This window comes from Puma concolor, chromosome A3, assembly GCF_028749965.1.
Source record: "Puma concolor isolate L17-30 chromosome A3, mPumCon1.1.hap2, whole genome shotgun sequence".
In the NCBI taxonomy this organism is placed as follows: domain Eukaryota; kingdom Metazoa; phylum Chordata; class Mammalia; order Carnivora; family Felidae; genus Puma; species Puma concolor.
In genome coordinates, this window is record NC_141669.1 from 26659579 (window position 1) to 26676684 (window position 17106).

The 17106-nt window shown below is 37.0% G+C and overlaps 1 protein-coding gene and 1 pseudogene across 15 annotated transcripts in view; both read left to right on the forward strand.

Moving 5' to 3' along the window:
• BIRC6 (baculoviral IAP repeat containing 6) overlaps positions 1-17106 on the forward strand; it is a 224586-nt gene that overhangs the window by 105253 nt on the left and 102227 nt on the right. For all 15 annotated transcript variants that reach the window (XR_015248981.1, XM_086700326.1, XM_086700335.1 and 12 more), the window contains 8 exons: positions 347-502; positions 4451-4584; positions 5691-5844; positions 8404-8520; positions 10912-11066; positions 11556-11682; positions 14476-14586; positions 15837-15970. Coding sequence is in view for 14 of the 15 variants with exons in the window: in XM_086700326.1 (XP_086556452.1) it covers positions 347-502; positions 4451-4584; positions 5691-5844; positions 8404-8520; positions 10912-11066; positions 11556-11682; positions 14476-14586; positions 15837-15970 (1088 nt within the window). In the remaining variant the exon portion in view is untranslated. The remainder of the gene's footprint in view (positions 1-346; positions 503-4450; positions 4585-5690; positions 5845-8403; positions 8521-10911; positions 11067-11555; positions 11683-14475; positions 14587-15836; positions 15971-17106) is intronic.
• LOC147582329 (large ribosomal subunit protein uL4 pseudogene) lies at positions 2440-3805 on the forward strand (annotated as a pseudogene).

Here is a 17106-nt window from a genome sequence, read left to right on the forward strand (position 1 = left end):
GTGTGCCTCATTCCTTTCATCCATAAAATAAGGATAATAAGAGTACCTTCCTTATAAAGTTGTTTTGATGAATAAGTGAGTTAATATAGGTAAAGGGACTATCATAACTCCTGGTCATATTATACAGTTTGTGTTTTCTACTCGTTACTTGTCCTTAACACTTGAGGTTAGAGCGGTGGGTCCTAGCATTTGCACAGGTAGGTGGAGAATCTTTTGCCTCAGTCTTTCATAGGTGGTCGAGCATACACGCTGTCATTCTCTAAACTGGAGGAAAATATGCTTTCATATGATTTGGATATTGGCTAACAAATTATTAAAGCGGTTATGGCTCTTTTCTTTCATACAGGAGAGCTGCTGGCTCCGGTAGCGGCAGAAGCCATGGAGGAAGGAGCAGTGAGTGATGACGTAGCTGCAGCAGCTGGTGACTCTGATGACTCCCTGCAGCAGTCTTCAGTTCAGCTGCTGGAGACTATAGATGAGCCTTTGACACACGATATAACGGGTACCTGCACCTTCTTTAAGTTTTGTTTATTGAAGGTAGCCTTTGCTCTCTTTCTCTCTCTCTTTTTTAATGTTTTATTTATTTTTGAGAGAGAGAGACAGAGTATGAGCAGGAGAGGGGCAGGGAGAGAGAGAGAAAGAGGGAGACACAGAATCTGAAGCAGGCTCCAGGCTCCGAGCTGTCAGCACAGAGGCTGACATGGGACTTGAACCCATTAACTGTGAGATAGTGATTTGAGCCGAAGTCAGACGCTTAGCCAACTGAGTCACCCAAGCACCCTTGAAAATATATTTCAAAATGCAGAATTTTAGTGCAGCAGAAAATTTATTTATTTATTTATACATACATACATACATACATACATACATACATACATACATTTATTTATTTTTGAGAGACAGAGAAACTGAACACACATAGGGAGGGGCAGAGAGAGAAGGAGACAGAATCCAAAGCAGGCTTCAGGCTCCAGGCTCCAAGCTGTCAGTACAGAGCCCGATGTGGGGCTCGAACTCACAAACTGTGGGATCACAACCTGAGCTGAAGTCGGACACTTAACCAACTGAGCCACCCAGGCGCCCCTAATTTTTATATTTTTGTATTAGGGTTTTGGCCTTAAATATGATACATTAGTTAAATATGATAAATATGTTTCGATTCTCTGAATGAATGCTTATTATAATAAAATGCTATCCTTTCATAATACCCTAGTTATTTTGAGATGGTCTGATTTGTCTGTGTTGAAGAATATATAATCTAGAAAACAATTAAAGATCAGGTATTAGTAAAGATGGTAAAGTTAAAGACTACTACTCTTTAAGATCCAGCCTTTTTGGTGTATTCTTTTTCTTCTTTCTTTGTTTTCTGCTGCTTTAAAAACTGTATGTGTATCTTAGTTTGTACAGTTCTTTGCTCCTTCTTTTTTTTTTTTAATTTTTTATTGTAGTGGAAGAGAGAGAGCATGCACGCAAGTGGGGTAGGTTCAGAGAGTGAGGGAGAGAGAATCCCAAGCGGGCTCTGTGCTGTCAGGCATGCGGCTTGATCACATGAACCATGAGATCATGTCTTGAGCCCAAATCAAGAGTCAGACACTTAACCGACTGAGCCACCCAGGCGTCCCTGCTCCTTAATTCTTAAGAGTCTAGTTATTGTCCTGTATGCTACAGGTGCTGTGGTCATTTCAGCCGTTTGTTATTCTTCAGTCTTAGATGTTGTAATAATTTTATCCTTTTTACCTGATAATCCTTGTGTCTGGAATAGACTTCCTCCTGTTTTTTCAGGATGAACTCTTGATCTAAGATTCACATAAACCTTGTCCTCCTCTGAGAAGCTTTTTCCAGCAGCAGCGGCAGCAGCAGCAGCGTTGGGGACTCTGTCTTTGCTGCTGCTTTCCACTCTAGATGGTCTCTGGTAGCACTCATCATGCTGTAGTTGATGAAATTTCTGCAGTGTGTCCTCACTTTCGAACTTCGATTGATGTATTGGAGAGCAGATATCTGTCTTCACATACTTAAACCCTAGAACAGGCTGGCATGTGCTAGGCATTCTTTAAATAAATGTTGAGGGGCGCCTGGGTGGCTCAGTCGGTTGGGCAGCCAACTTCGGCTCAGGTCATGATCTCGCGGTCCGTGAGTTCGAGCCCCGCGTCGGAGCCTGGTGCCTGTTTCGGATTCTGTGTCTCCCTCTCTCTGACCCTCCCCCATTCATGCTCTGTCTCTCTCTCTGTCTCAAAAATAAATAAACGTTAAAAAAAAAGTTAAAAAAAAATAAATGTTGAATAAGAGTGTGAGAAGGATGGGAAAGTAAGGTTTATTGTAAGGCATAGCAGGCTAGTTAGGAATTTTGAGACATCTAAGAGCCTAATAATTTCTGATTCAAAGTAGAAAAGTAAGGTGAATAGCAGCTTTTCCTGTAGGAGCTGCTGGATTGAGAGGAGCATGGTCCTCTCCTCTCCCTGTGATGGTGTGAACTTGTCCACTGATTCCAGTATACAAAAATGTTACTTTGCCTGCTGTGTTCAGGGCTTTCATTTGACCTGATACCATGAACTTTGTTCGCACCAGCTTTTGCAGAAACAACATATAGCCCTAAGCTGTTGGTGATTTAACAGGTCGTCACCACCCGTCCTGAGTTTTGGGGTACTGGCAGAGCCGTGGCTCAAATTCCCAGAGTTTGAGATGCTGGGACTCACTGTTCTGGCCAGGGTGCTTCTGGAAATATATGTCTTGCATATTTGGCCTGCATGTTTGTACCAAACAAAATGTGGCACCCTTGGTGCAGAGTGAAAATAGCACAGAAGCGACAGGCCATCTGCTCTGCCCTGGCTGCCTCAGGCCTACCAGCGCTGGTCATGTCTATACATCATCGTATTGAGGAAGTTCCCAAACTTCCTTTGGTGGTTGAAGATAAAAGTTCAAGGCTACAAGACGACCAGAGAGGCTGTTTCGCTTCTTAAAATACTTAAAGCCTAGAATGATATCAGAAAGGTTATGCCTCTCAGCAAATGAGAGCTGGGAAGGACACAATGAGAAATTGTCATTGTATCCAGTGTAGGGGACCCTGCATTATCTGTAATGAGGACAGTGGTATCATAAAGGCCTTCAGAAATGCCCCTGGAATTACTTTACTTAATGTAAGCAAACTGAACATCTTGAAACTTGCCCCTGGTGGGCATGCAGGACATTTCTGCATATTTGGACTGACAGCGTCTTCTGCAAGTTAGATGAGCTGTATGGCACTTGGCATAAGGCTGCCTCCCTCAAGAGCAACTACAACCTTCCCATGCACAAGATGCTTAATACACATCTTAGCAGAATCTTGAAGAGCTCCAGAGATCCACAGAGGCCGCCAAGTACCACACAACAGGAGTCATTGCGGAGTCCTGAAGAAGAATCCACTGCAAAACCTGAGAATCGTGTTGAAGCTAAACCCATATACACAGACCATGTGCCGGGACACCATTCTTTGCCAGGCCAAGAATCACAAACTTCGAATGAATAAGGCAGCAGCAGCTTTGGAAGCCAAATCAGATGAGAAGGGGGTTCCAGGCAAGAGGCCTCTGGGAGGGAAGAAAGGAAAAAAGGGCTATTGGTGTGAAGAAGCACAAGAAACCTTTGGCAGGAAAACCGGCTGCAGCTACCAAGAAATCAGCTGCCGAGAAGCAGCCTGCAGAGGAGAAATCCACCACAGAAGAAAAGACGCCTGCTACATAAAAACTTAAATTTTCTTATTCCATAGATGTCAAATCATTTTGGATAGCTAATTTTGAATAAAGATCAAAGGCAAAAAAAAAAAAAAGTGAAAGTAGTCTTACAACTTAAATCTTTGCTTTTCACTTTAATACTGGGCATCATTTCCTAAAATAGTGGATGTAACATAATGAATTATCTACTGGAGGTAATAAAATGGGTAATACTCATTCTAGAAATGGTTAATGATTGTTTTCAGTAACAAAGTTTTGTCCAGCATGATTCAATACGGGCTAATTGCTAGGAAGTCAAATATTACCACCTTGTGTTTTGGGGTTTTTGTTGTTGTTTTGGGGTTGTTTTTTGTTTTTTATTTTTATTTTTTTGAAAGACGGACAGAGAAAGTGCAAGCAGGGGAGAGGGAAAGACAATCTTAAGCAGGCTCCAGACCCAGCACGGAGCCTGACACAGGGCTCGATCTCACAACTGTGAGATCATGACCTGAGCTAAAATCAAAAGTGGGACTCTTGACTGAGCCACCCAGGCACCCCTGCATCATGTTTTTAATTGTATGTTTATAGATGGATACATTTTTCATAATTAATAGTGTTTAATTGTCAAGTATAAAAATTTAGAGATGTTTATGTCAGTGGAAACGTTACATACAAGTGAAGTAATTTTTTCTGAAATTAAAATCAACATATTAGTTAAATTTTATGTTACATACATCATCAGCATAATCGTTTTCAATTGTTTGAAGGTGCACCTCCTCTTTCTTCTTTGGAAAAAGATAAAGAAATTGATCTTGAGTTACTTCAAGATCTAATGGAAGTTGACATTGATCCTTTAGATATTGATTTGGAAAAAGATCCTCTTGCAGCCAAAGTTTTTAAGGTATGATATACTATTCTTCGCAATTTAAATATTTCCTTTTATACTTTTGGCTTATTAATCACTTAAAACAGGAAAGTATACCTGTTTATCACTAAATGTAATTCATTATTCATTGTTCTCAAAATTCATTAACTTGCAATAGATCTTATAGTAGTTTTTTTAATAATATAGATGGAGTAGTATAAGGAACACATACCCTTTTATTAATATAGCCACTATTATTGTCGTATGTATTAGTAAGAGCCACTAATAGGCTTGGGGAAGTTTAGTTATGGATTACTCAATTTTAGGCAAGGCCAGTGTATTGCAAGTTCTACTTCTGTGTTAGCCTCATGTTTTTCTAAAGGAGATAATACCTCTAATACTTTATATTGCTTCTATTTATGTGTAAGAGAATTTTTTTTTTTTTTAAGTTTTAGTTATTTTGAGGTAGAGTATGAGTCAGGAAGGGGCAGAGAGAGTGGGTGAGAGAGAGAATCCTAAGCAGGCTCCACACTGTCAGGAGCCTGATGCGGGGCTCTAACTCATGAACCATGAGATCATGACCTGAGCTGAAGTCGGATGCTTAACTGACTGAGCCACCCAGGTGCCCCGAGATTTTTCTTTAAGGATGCTAATTATCTCTCAGATTCTAATACATTTTTTTTAAGTTTATTTATTTTGTGTGTGTGTGTGTGAGAGAGAGAGAGAGAGAGAGAGAGAGAGAGAGAGAGTAAGCACAAGTGGGGTACGGATAGAGAGAAAGAGAATTCCAGGCAGGCTCTGCACTGTCAGCACAGAGCTCCATATGGGGCTCAATCTCAAGAACTGTGAGATCCTCACATGAGCTGAGATCAAGAGTCAGATGCTTAACCTACTGAGCCACCCAGGTACCCCTCTCTCAGATTCTAAATAAATAAGGTACTTCTAGATTTTGGTATCAGATCAAGAGAAAATTACTGAACTGTTCCTATAGATCATTAAAATTAGAAGTATGTTTTGGTGATTTAAAGGGGGGGGAGCATGTTTATTTTGTAACCCTGTTTGAATTTAGATAGTGTAAATAATGTCACTCTTAGTGAAGAGGTAAAAATAAACCACAGTTTTATTTTTCCCACTCTTTTAAGCCAATAAGCAGTACATGGTATGACTACTGGGGTGCTGATTATGGCACCTACAATTACAACCCTTACATTGGAGGTCTTGGGATTCCTGTAGCAAAGCCACCTGCAAGCACAGAGAAGAATGGATCACAGACAGTTAGTGTTTCAGTATCTCAGGGTAAGTGGGTATTATATTCTAAGTCATGTGCTATTCTTAAAACAAGTCCTGATTTCATGTATGCTTTGGCATATGAGAAAACGAGGCTGAGTGTGTGCTCTGAGGGTTTGGTTTCCCACATGTGCCATCAGAGTGACATGGATGTGTGTTTCCGTGTCAGTCTGTTTGGAGGAGCTTCTGTTTATGGGGCATTTTGTTTCTCAGAATAACACCTCACAAAATATATTTTGTGAGGTTGTGTGGGATTGACAGGGACTTTAAATTGATTGTGCTTTAATGTATTTATTTTTTACTCATAATAAACTCGTATTTTGTTTGTAAACAGATGAAACCACACTGAATATTATTTTTGCACTTTTCTAGTCATGTAGAATATATCAGAGTTTTTGTTTTTAATAAAATCTTTGGTTAAATTTTGAAACAACCATATGTTTGCTGAAACGTTGAAGTTTGATACAAAGAATATTTGCTATCCTGAACCATTTGGGAGTAAGTTGCTAGGCTTAAATATTTTTATTTTATTTGTTTTACAAATCAGGGCATTTTTCTACAAGAGCAATCAGGAAGCACATTTCATCAAAATTAGGAAACTAACATTAGTACTAACATTCATATCCCATTCCAGTTCAGCATTTGTGTTTAAATAACATCCTTTATGCTAAAGAATCCAAAGCAAAAAGATGCCTTGTATTTAGTTTTCATACCTCTTCAGTCTCTTTCAGCCTGCCATAGCTCTTTTTTTTTTACATTTATTTATTTATCTATTTATTTATTTAATTTTGAGAGAGAGAGAGAGAGAGAGAGAGAGAGCGAGCAGTGGAGAGGCAGAGAGAGAGGGAAAGAGACAACCTTAAGTAGGCTCTGCAATGTCAGCATAGAGCCAGACGTGAGATTTGATCTCACAACTGCAAGATCAGACCTGAGCTGAAACCAAGAGTCAGATCCTTATCTGACTGAGCCACTCAAGCGCCCCACAGCCTGCCACAGTTCATCAGAGTTCACTTCCATGACCTTAATGCTTTTGAAGATTACAAGCTGGTTATTTTGTAAAATGTTCTTCAAAACTTGGGTGTGTGTGTTATTTCCTCATGATTAGATTATGGTCATGCATCGTTGCCAGAAGTATCACTGGTATAATGCATAGATTTTCTTATGTATTCTGTTAGTTGGCTTACGATTTTAATTTGTTCCATGACTGGTGATTTGAAGTTTAATTACTTGATTTAAGGAGGTTATCTGTCAGTCTTCTCCCTTATAAAGTTGTTCTTTGTCCCTTGCCAAATAAATTTTTGTGGGTGTGGGAGAGTGGTGCTTTGAAACTATTCTTTTAAAAAAATTAGTTTTATTTTTAAGTAGATTTATGGTTTTCTGTTTTATTCAGTGGGTCATAATTATTATTTGTATATTTGTTGCTTAGTTTTTATTAAGGCAAAATGTGAATAACATAAAACTTACCATTTTAAACCATTTTTAAAAACTTTTTTTAATGTTTATTTATTTTTGAGAGCGAAACAGAGCATGAGTGGGGGAGGGGCAGGGAGAGAGGAGACACAGAATCCCAAGCAGGCTCCAGGCTCTGAGCTGTCAGCATAGAGTCCATGCGGGGCTCAAACCCATGGGCCAGGAGATTATGACCTGAGCCGAAGTCAAATACTTAACCGACCGAGCCACCCAGGCACCCCCCATTTTACCCATTTTTAAGTATACAGTTTTGTGGCATTAAGTATATTCACGGTGTCTTCATTATTTATTTTGATGTTCACATTGTCCCAGATTTGACCAGTGGGATCTTTCTTAAGCTTATCTGTCTTTTTGATACTTTCTCATCTTTCTGTGGGTTTCCTTGTTTTCTGGCACAAGGTGCCCCAGGCTTATCATTTCCTTTTTCTTCCCTAGACTGGGGATTAACTACTTGAGCAAAAAGGGTATTTCAAAACATTTTAGTGGAAGAATGTGATTAGGAAACCAAGATTTGGGTGCTAGATATACTTAACTACAATTTCGGTGACTGTTTCTGTGTTCTCTTGGTGGACAGTGTGTGTGTGTGTGTGTGTGTGTGTGTGTGTGTGTGTGTGTACACACACATTTGTGTCTATATTTCTAATATACATATCTGGCTGTAGTATTTTAAAAAATACTATTTTTTTAATAAATTTAAAAAATTTAAATAAGTTAAAAAATTTTAATTTAAGTTCGTTAATGTACAGTAATATTCCACAGGCTTCATTTTAACTTCCTCCCTTCCATTTTTGTATCTGTATTCTCTGACAATGAGGAACCTGGTTCTCATTATCCTTACCTTACTTGTTTCCATTATCATCACTTAATTTATTTGATCCACTTCTCTTTATATAACCAGTCTCCCATCTCTGGCCTCCTTTGCACAGATTTTGTTACCTGCATACTCCCTGACATACCTGATACTCCTGACAGGTTGTTCTCCATGAGGACACATTCTTCACCCTATTCTGCATTTGGATGTCAACATTTTAGTGTAGAAAGTAGGACATGAGTAATAATTATCAAATAGCCTTTTTTTCTTTTAACTGCTCTTCGTAGCCCTAGATGCTCGCCTAGAAGTTGGACTTGAACAACAAGCAGAACTTATGTTGAAAATGATGTCTACCCTGGAAGCAGATTCCATTTTACAGGCATTAACAAATACATCACCTACATGTAAGTGAAAATCATCATTCTTAGAATATTGCAGTGAATGATTTATTTCTTGGTTGATTTTTTAAGTGCATTCAGTGAAGACAAATTTTTAAATTCCACGTGTGGTGTGAATCTGAGTAGGCTAAGTATATAGCACCTCTCCCTCACTAAGTTAGTAGCAAGTTGAGAAAAAAGACAAAGGATTAATAAATTGGGAAAGCAGAGGGGAAACAAAATGCCTCCATGTAGTACTACACTTACATTCAGTCCAAAAATCTGAGTGATGTTTTGTTATTGTGGCATTGTGAAGTTAATGAAATTCCTAGAGTTGTTTGCTTAGCTAGCTGCCTGGGAGTTCCTTCCATTATATCCGCATTTATTATAAAGTGGGTTTTTGAATACAATAATCCCCCCCCCTTTTCCAAGAGACATACAAGACCCCCAGTGGATGCCTGACACCACAGCTAGTACTGAACCCTATATATACCATGTTTTTTCCTTACAAACCTGTGATAAAGTTTGATTTATAAATTTGGCACAGTAAGAGATTAACAATAATAATAAAATAGAACAATTATATACTGTAATAAAGGTATGAATGTGGTCTCTCTCAAAATATGTTATGTATTCACTCCCGTGGTGGTGACTTTTGATGCTAAAATGCCTGCATGGTGTAATGCAGTAGGGTGAATGACGTAGGTGTAGTGATGGAGTGTCAGGCTACCATTGACCTTCTAACTGTATGTCAGTCAGACAGAGGATCACCTGCCTCCTGCCTGTAGTTGACTGCTGTTCATATGATGATAACAGTTGACTGCTATTAAAAGAAACCGGAAACTGTGGAAAACAAAACTATTGATAAGGGGCCACTACTGCAGTGGCATCTTTGTCACCCTTAAAGACTAGGATGGATGTACTCTGGTTTCTCTTCAAATCGTGTAAATCTTTCGCCTTTTACTAAAGACTAGGATGGAAGAGATATATAGGGACCTAATTGAACTACTGAATTGAAGATTTACTGCCTGATTATCTGCATCAAAAGAGAGCAAACTTTTTATATCAAGGACCAGATAGTAAATGTTTTAGGCTTTCTGAGCTGTACAGTGTGTGTGGTAACTACACAACTGTGACTTTGTAGTAAGTAGCCATAGACAACGTCCAAACAAATGGGCATGGCTGATTTAGAAACTGTTACACAGTCAGGTGCCTGCAGTTTTGATCATCCGGCTGTAGTTTGCTGAAGTAGAGTGCTAGACTTGGGTGGATTGCCTCCTGTCAGGTGAGCACAGTTAAGATAGCAGCTTGTCTCTCAAAGACTTAAGATTGAGGAGCTGTGCTGAGGAGATGGTGATTCTTATTTTCCTTCACCTCCACTAAATTACTTCACCTTCTCTCTGGAGCATGGTGAGTAAAGGGGTAGATATACTAGTTAGAACCTAGGAAGAACATCATGTTCTCCTTCCCCTATGAAGGAGAGTTCACAATGCATTAGAAAAGTTGGGTTTTTCAACATTTCTATGTCAAATTGAATTCTTTCACTTTGCTATTTTCATTTATTTCTCACCTTAGGGGGTATAGAAAAAAGGTGAAAGACTGAAGAAATGGTCTAGTGTTCTGTGATCTTGGTATTGGTACAATAGTACCATACAATAGTATTATTGTACCTTATCTTTCATGTAATGGAGGGATCTCTTTTGTTAGGTCAGCCTCTCCGCGACGACAGACAGCTCAGTACTGACCTAAGTAGCCCTTTTCTCTGTTAAATATTTCTGATCTAAAACATTTTGTTAAAAGATGCTTTTGTAATTTGTATCTGTTCCTCTTAATATTTTATCTTTTGATTTTTATCCTGTTCAGAACTTTGTCCCCCTTTTAATAACTTTGTAAATAAACTTTTCATGGAAAACCTCTGTTAGAGTTCATATGTTTGTCTACTTCCCATGAATGTATGCTCGTTTATTAGTTTGGTGTGTGACCTGGGCATCAGAATTTTTTGATGCTTCCCAGGTAATTTTAATGTGTAATCAAGGTTAAGAATCAATGGATTAGAGTCTAAATTATTCTAAAATTACTTTCTTAAGAATTAGTCAAGATTCTTCTTTTTCTTCCTTTTCCTCTTTTATTAATTAGGAAAAAATTGAAAATAGAAATTGCTAGAGAGTAATAAGGTTTTGTTCCTTTGATGGACAAGTGCTGTGAATTGGGGAGCTTCTCTCTTTGGTGATTGTCTTTTTGACCTTCAGGTAATGTTGTAAAAACAAATTTTCAAATAATATAATGATGAACCATTCTTAGGAAAGCAATTAAAAAAAATTTTTTTAAAGAGCTTCACTTATCTGTACATACTAATAGCTAGTGAACATTTCTCCTGCTACTTTGTATATAAAAATCATAATTGTGTTTAATTTTCAGTATCACAGTCTCCCACTGGAACAGATGATTCCCTTCTAGGGGGTTTACAAGCAGCGAGCCAGTCCAGCCAGCTTATTATACAGTTATCATCTGTCCCAATGTTAAATGTTTGTTTCAACAAACTTTTTTCCATGCTTCAAGTCCATCATGTCCAGGTATGACTTCAGGAGAAATGGTGTATTTTTACAAGTATTGCTAGCCTAGTAAAAGGTGAAAATAACTGGGGAGATCTTTCTCAACCTGAAAGGGTGTTTTATTAATTATCTCAGATGGAAAAGTATTGGAGATCCTTTGATAACCACAGCTCCTCAGTGATAGGGTTATTTATAAGTTTTATGATTTTTAAGCTTTGTTACTTTAGTTCCAATTATATGTTGCACATACAACTATATTTAAAGACTTGAATCATCCATTTTGATTTAGAAAACTATAGGTATTAGGTACGAAATTTTAATTTAAATTTTGTTTCATCAAGAATTGTGAGATGTGTTTGCTTGCCAACTGAATTGAAGTAGCCAGAGGAAATACTTAATAAAAAAATTAATTACTCACAAGGAGTCATTCATAAGGTTTTTATTTAAACAGTATTTCGTTATATAATAGGTACTTTTTTTTTCCTACTGTCAATTTTCACTCTTTTTCAGTTGGAATCACTTCTCCAGTTGTGGCTCACATTGAGCCTGAATTCTAGTTCATCTGGAAACAAAGAAAATGGAGCAGACATTTTTTTATATAATGCCAATCGAATACCTGTCATCTCATTAAATCAGGGTAAGATTTATTAGAAGGATGGTTATTAACATAATATAAATAAACTAAAAAGGCAATGGTTAGGGTAATGTTTACCTAATCTTTGTCATTAGGATTATAATGGTTTACTGGAAAAAAGCCTTTTTTTAATAAACTGACATTACTTAGCAGTGAAGAAAACAAAAAACTTACTCTGTGATTTGTGTTATCTTATGCCCATGTGCAACTAAAACTTGCATCGTTAATCTTTATTTCCTAAAATATTTGTCTTATTCTTCAGCTGTTCTGTTACCACTGGTATGTCTTTTTTTTTGTTTGTTTTTAATGATTATTTTTGAGAGACAGAGACAGAGTGTGAGCGGGGGCGGGCAGAGAGAGAGGGAGACACAGAATCCAAAGCAGGCTCCAGGCTCCAGGCTCCAAGCTGTCAGCACAGAGCCCAATGCGGGGCTCGAACTCACAAACCCTGAGATCATGACCTGAGCCAAAGTCAGAAGCTTAACTGACTGAGCCACCCAGGTGCCCTTGGTATTTCTTAAAAAGGTGAATCAGCCTCATAGGAATTGATAAATTGGAGTTGGTTGTCGATTTCCTGTAGATGTTGTATTAGTAGGCAAACCATAAGAGACTCTTAAATACAGAGAACAAACTGAGGGTGGGGGAAAGGGGAAAATGGGTAATGGGCATTGAGGAGGGCACTTGTTGGGATGAGCCCTGGGTGTTGTATATAAGCAATGAACCACAGGAATCTACCCCAAAAACCAAGAGCACACTTTACACACTGTATGTTACTCAATTTGACAATAAATTATATTTAAAAAAAGAAAAAAAGTTGTGTTAGTTAGGGATGCCTGGGTTGCTCAGTCAGTTAAACGTCCAACTTCGGCTCAGGTCATAATCTCATGGTTTGTGAGTTCAAGCCTTGTGTTGGGCTGTGTGCTGACAGCTCAGAGCCTTGTATCTCCCACTTTGTCTGCCTCTACCCCACTCACGCTCTGTCTCTCTCTCTCTCCCTCAAAAATAAACATTAAACAAATTTTTTAAGAGTTGTATTAGTTAACTTTTGGGTGTGCGTGTGTGTGTGTGTGTGTGTGTGTGTGTGTGTGTGTGTGTGTGTGTTTTGGACAAATGCAAGAGTGTGGATATAATGGGAGTAAAATAATACCCTTCTATAGAAATAGAATTAGTCTTTGGCTCTGGCTGCAAGAATCTATTTAGTTTTATTTTAAGAAAAGTGTAAATGGTCATCTATTTCTGGTGCTTTCTTCCTTGGGGGGTGCATTTTCTATTCACATGGCTATCAGGTTGGTCTTTAGTGCCACTGGCTGAACGGTTCTACTTAGATCTGCGTTGTCTTGGCAAGAGCCAACCTGCTTTAATTAAGAGGTTTTCATCTCTTCCACTGTACTAATAATTAATATAAGTTGTGCTCTTTTTTATTGTGAAAACCCTTACACATAAACAAAGTTGATGAGTAAAAAAGTAAATAACTGTTCATTATTATCATCAGATATCTGGTTAGTATTCAAATTTCTAGTTGTCTCAACTGTTCCAAATTTTTAAAACTTGAAATAGACTCCATATAAGGTCCATGTGTTTTAATTATATTTCTTTAATCCTTAAGCTGTATCGGTTCTCTCCAGATCTTTTTTTTTATCCCCTTAATAAAGTCATTTGTCAAAGAAGTTTGGTTGTTTTTCAGGATTCCCGGGTTCCTGATTTTTCGCGATTGTATCTCCATGCTGTCCTCTCTTTTTCCTATAAATGGTAGTTAGTCCTGGAGCTTAGTATTTTTTTAAAAGGAAATTTCAAAGGTAGCCTCTATTTTTACATTATTAACACACTGATGCTGAATGCCATTAATAATTCATTAGAGGTTTCAAAATGAGGATAGTCTATTTCTGTCACTTTTTCATTTTAGTTGAAATACTTACATAAAGAGAAATTTTCTTTCATAGGCTATTCTCTCTCCCTCTGTTGGTACAGTTTGTATAATAGAGGCAAGGAAAATGCCAGAACTTCCTTAATTTTTAAAATGACTATTTAGTTTCTTTAATAAATATCTGTGTAAGTTCAGGGATTTAAAAATATTTTTCTATTAAAATTGTTATGGATATTGATGCTAAAATTTTGCCATTTGTGGCCAGTTCGGTGCTCCTTTCTTTTGTTTTAAATACATGACTGGGTTTTTGTTAGCTTTTAAAGTGTGATAAATATTTCAGTCTGTTTATATTTTGGCCTGAAATCTGGAATCAGCCATTTTTCAAGGGTGTTTTAAGAGCACAGTGTGGGCACTGAATTATGTTTGTGCATTTGAATAATTTCTTTGGCTTCTCCAGCTGCCGTTAAGTGCTTCCCACTTAACCTTTCAAGTGACCTAATTTTTGTTGAGGTTTCTGCTTTTGTTGTGAAGTTGTATTGGTTTTCAGAGGTTTTACCCCATCCCTGTTTTTCCAGTGTCCCCTGTTATTTTCAGCTTTAGGTCTTATAGCATGTGAAGAGTTTTAGTAAAGCTGTGTTGCAGTAGAAGTGCCTGTAGTTTGAGAAGGACAGCATGTTTATAGTGATAACATGTTATTTTATGGATTGTGGGCAGAGCTTTAAACTTAGCCTTAAAACATTATTTTATTTCTTAATTCTTTAGTGATATTTAACGGGGAACTCTTTTCATTTGTATGTTTTGAGGCCACTAGGTAGTGAATTGATGTAAAGAAATAGTGTCGTGTTTTAAATTTATCTGTTTCATTTTTAATTCTTAATAAACATGTGGTTATCGTTAATTAAAAATGTCCTCCCCTTCTCTTTTCTGTATAGCGTCCATAACTAGCTTTCTCACCGTGTTAGCTTGGTATCCCAACACTCTTCTCCGGACATGGTGCCTTGTGCTTCATAGTCTAACTCTCATGACAAATATGCAGCTGAATCGTAAGTTTAGAGATTTATTCCTTTAAATCTCTCACACATACTTTTTCATCCTTACTATCAGATTCTCAAGATTTTTGTAAGAAGTGATAGAGTTGTGAAGATTATGTTCCTTCTTTGACTGTGCCTCTTCTGAATTTATTCTTAAATATCTTAGGCTTTGTGCCTCTTTACTTTGACAGTTTACTCTCATTTGCCATCACAAGTTCAAATCATAGTTTTACTTTCTAAAACCTTACTACTTATTAAAACAAAACTGATTGCTTTTAGAGTACAAATATTTACTGTTTTATGTTTGTTATTCTTTTTAAAGGATCTTTGCACTTAAAAGTGATTTATTTATTATTATAATCCTGAGCATATATGATTAGATTGCTAGGTTTTTGTTTCCACATCTAGATCCCTACTATGTTATCTTCTGTAGTGCATATTGGTTTTACTTTTCACATTTAAGTCTGGATTTAATCTGACATTCTGGAGATTGTTGTTGAGATAGGGATGAAAGTTCAGACTAGAAAACAAGGACTCACCATTTGTGAATTGGAATCCTCATTCTCTCTAGATTATGACAAGAGGTGGGTAAATTTCATCCCCATTCTTTGTGGGGTTAATTTCACTAAATAGAAAGCTCTGTCACATTGATAAATATATCAGTTTAAATCATTGTTTCGCATCAAAGTGCTATTCCTTTTTTTCATTTCAAATATACTTTCCAAATATGGCATCAAAAGTATCACTGTCTCATATTGAAGATATTAGCTCAAAGGATGTTTTAGTCAATTCAGAAAACTGGTGTGTTACCTGTATACCTTTGAACATTATACAACCTTTGTGGTACTGACTTGCAAAAATGAATAGTGTTTGCATAGATTTATCTGAGATTTATCCGAAAAGTAGGTCCCTATTTCTGAAAGAGGGAAATAATTACCAAGAATAGGCTCACCAAAAGGTCAGTAAGCATTTATTTATTTCTTTTCCAATTTCTTTTCCACTTGACTATATACTAAATAAGATGCACTTTAAACCAGCTATTTTTTATAGTCAGATTAGGAGAGAGGCCAGAGGAGATCCATGATAGATGAAAATACAGAATGAGCCCAACACAGTCAATGCAGTAGAGTTTCAGACCCTTTTAATAAACTAACTCCCAGGAATATGTGAGTTTTCCTTGAAACTAAAAGACATTTGAGATACCGCATTTCCATTCTTTCAGGGTCCATTTGTTAAGAGCATTTTTAAAAAATGTTTTACAGCTGGTTCAAGCAATGCCATTGGAACTCAGGAGAGTACTGCTCATCTGCTGGTTTCAGATCCAAACCTGATTCATGTATTAGTGAAATTTCTTTCTGGCACCAGTCCACATGGAACAAATCAACACAGTCCACAGGTACGGTGTCTTTTCAAAACTAGTGATAGACCCAGACAGTTCAATAAATATATTATATTTGTAAAGAAGAACTTAATGTAACTAATAAAATTTTCATTGCTTAGGTATTAAATGATATTGTCTTATATTTCAATGTAATAAAATGTTTTGAATGGTATATAATAATAGTTATACTGAAACTGAAGCACAGCAGGTAGTAAATTTTCACTTGAATTTTTACTGGATTTATAAGCAGATGTGTATTTTTGGCATTAATTTTGGGCTAATTTAAGAAACATCCTGAAAAAATACTTACCTGAAAGCCATGGAAACATTTAAGAAATCTTGGAATTAAAAAAGTTTTGTTTTGTTTTTGTTTTTGAGTGAGAGAGGGCACAACTGAAGGAGGGTTATAGAGAGAGGGAGAGAGAGAGAGAGAATCCCACAAGGGGCAAGAGAGAGAGAGAAGTGGAAGCTCATGAACCATGAGATCATGACCTGAGCCGAAGTCAGATGCTTAACTAACTGAGCCACCCAGGCACCGCAGGAATTTAAAAAGTTGTTTAAAACTAATGTACCATGTTTAATGATCTCAACTACTAATACTGATAATCCACCTAACAACCTTTTTATAATATTAAATGTTATTTAAAAAAATAGCAAGTTGTATTGCTCAGGGCTTATAAACAATTTTAGTCTCATTATAAACTTCCTTTATATCAGTGTAATTTCTTGTTATAATATATTGCTTTTTAAAATATTCCTACATCATTATACTTCTTTTTTTTTTTTTTTTTTTTTTTCCAAAGAGAGAGAGAAAGAGAGCATGAGCAGGGGCGTGGCAGAGAGACTCTCAAGCAGGCTCCATGCTCAGTGCAGAGCCCGATGTGGGGCTCGATCTCAATGACCGTGAGATCATGACCTGAGCCAAAACCAAAAATTGGACACTTAACTGAGACACCCAGTCGCCCCTATTATATTTCTTTTTATATAAGATATAAATTTAGTTTTCATAGCATCTTTTTAGTGGAGGCTATGCAACATTATCATCTTTTAAATTTATAAATTTTTCTCTGGATTTGCCATTAGACAAAATCTCATTTAGTTGTGTAATCTGTAATAATATCATCCTTTCTAGTGTTTCATTTATTCAGTAA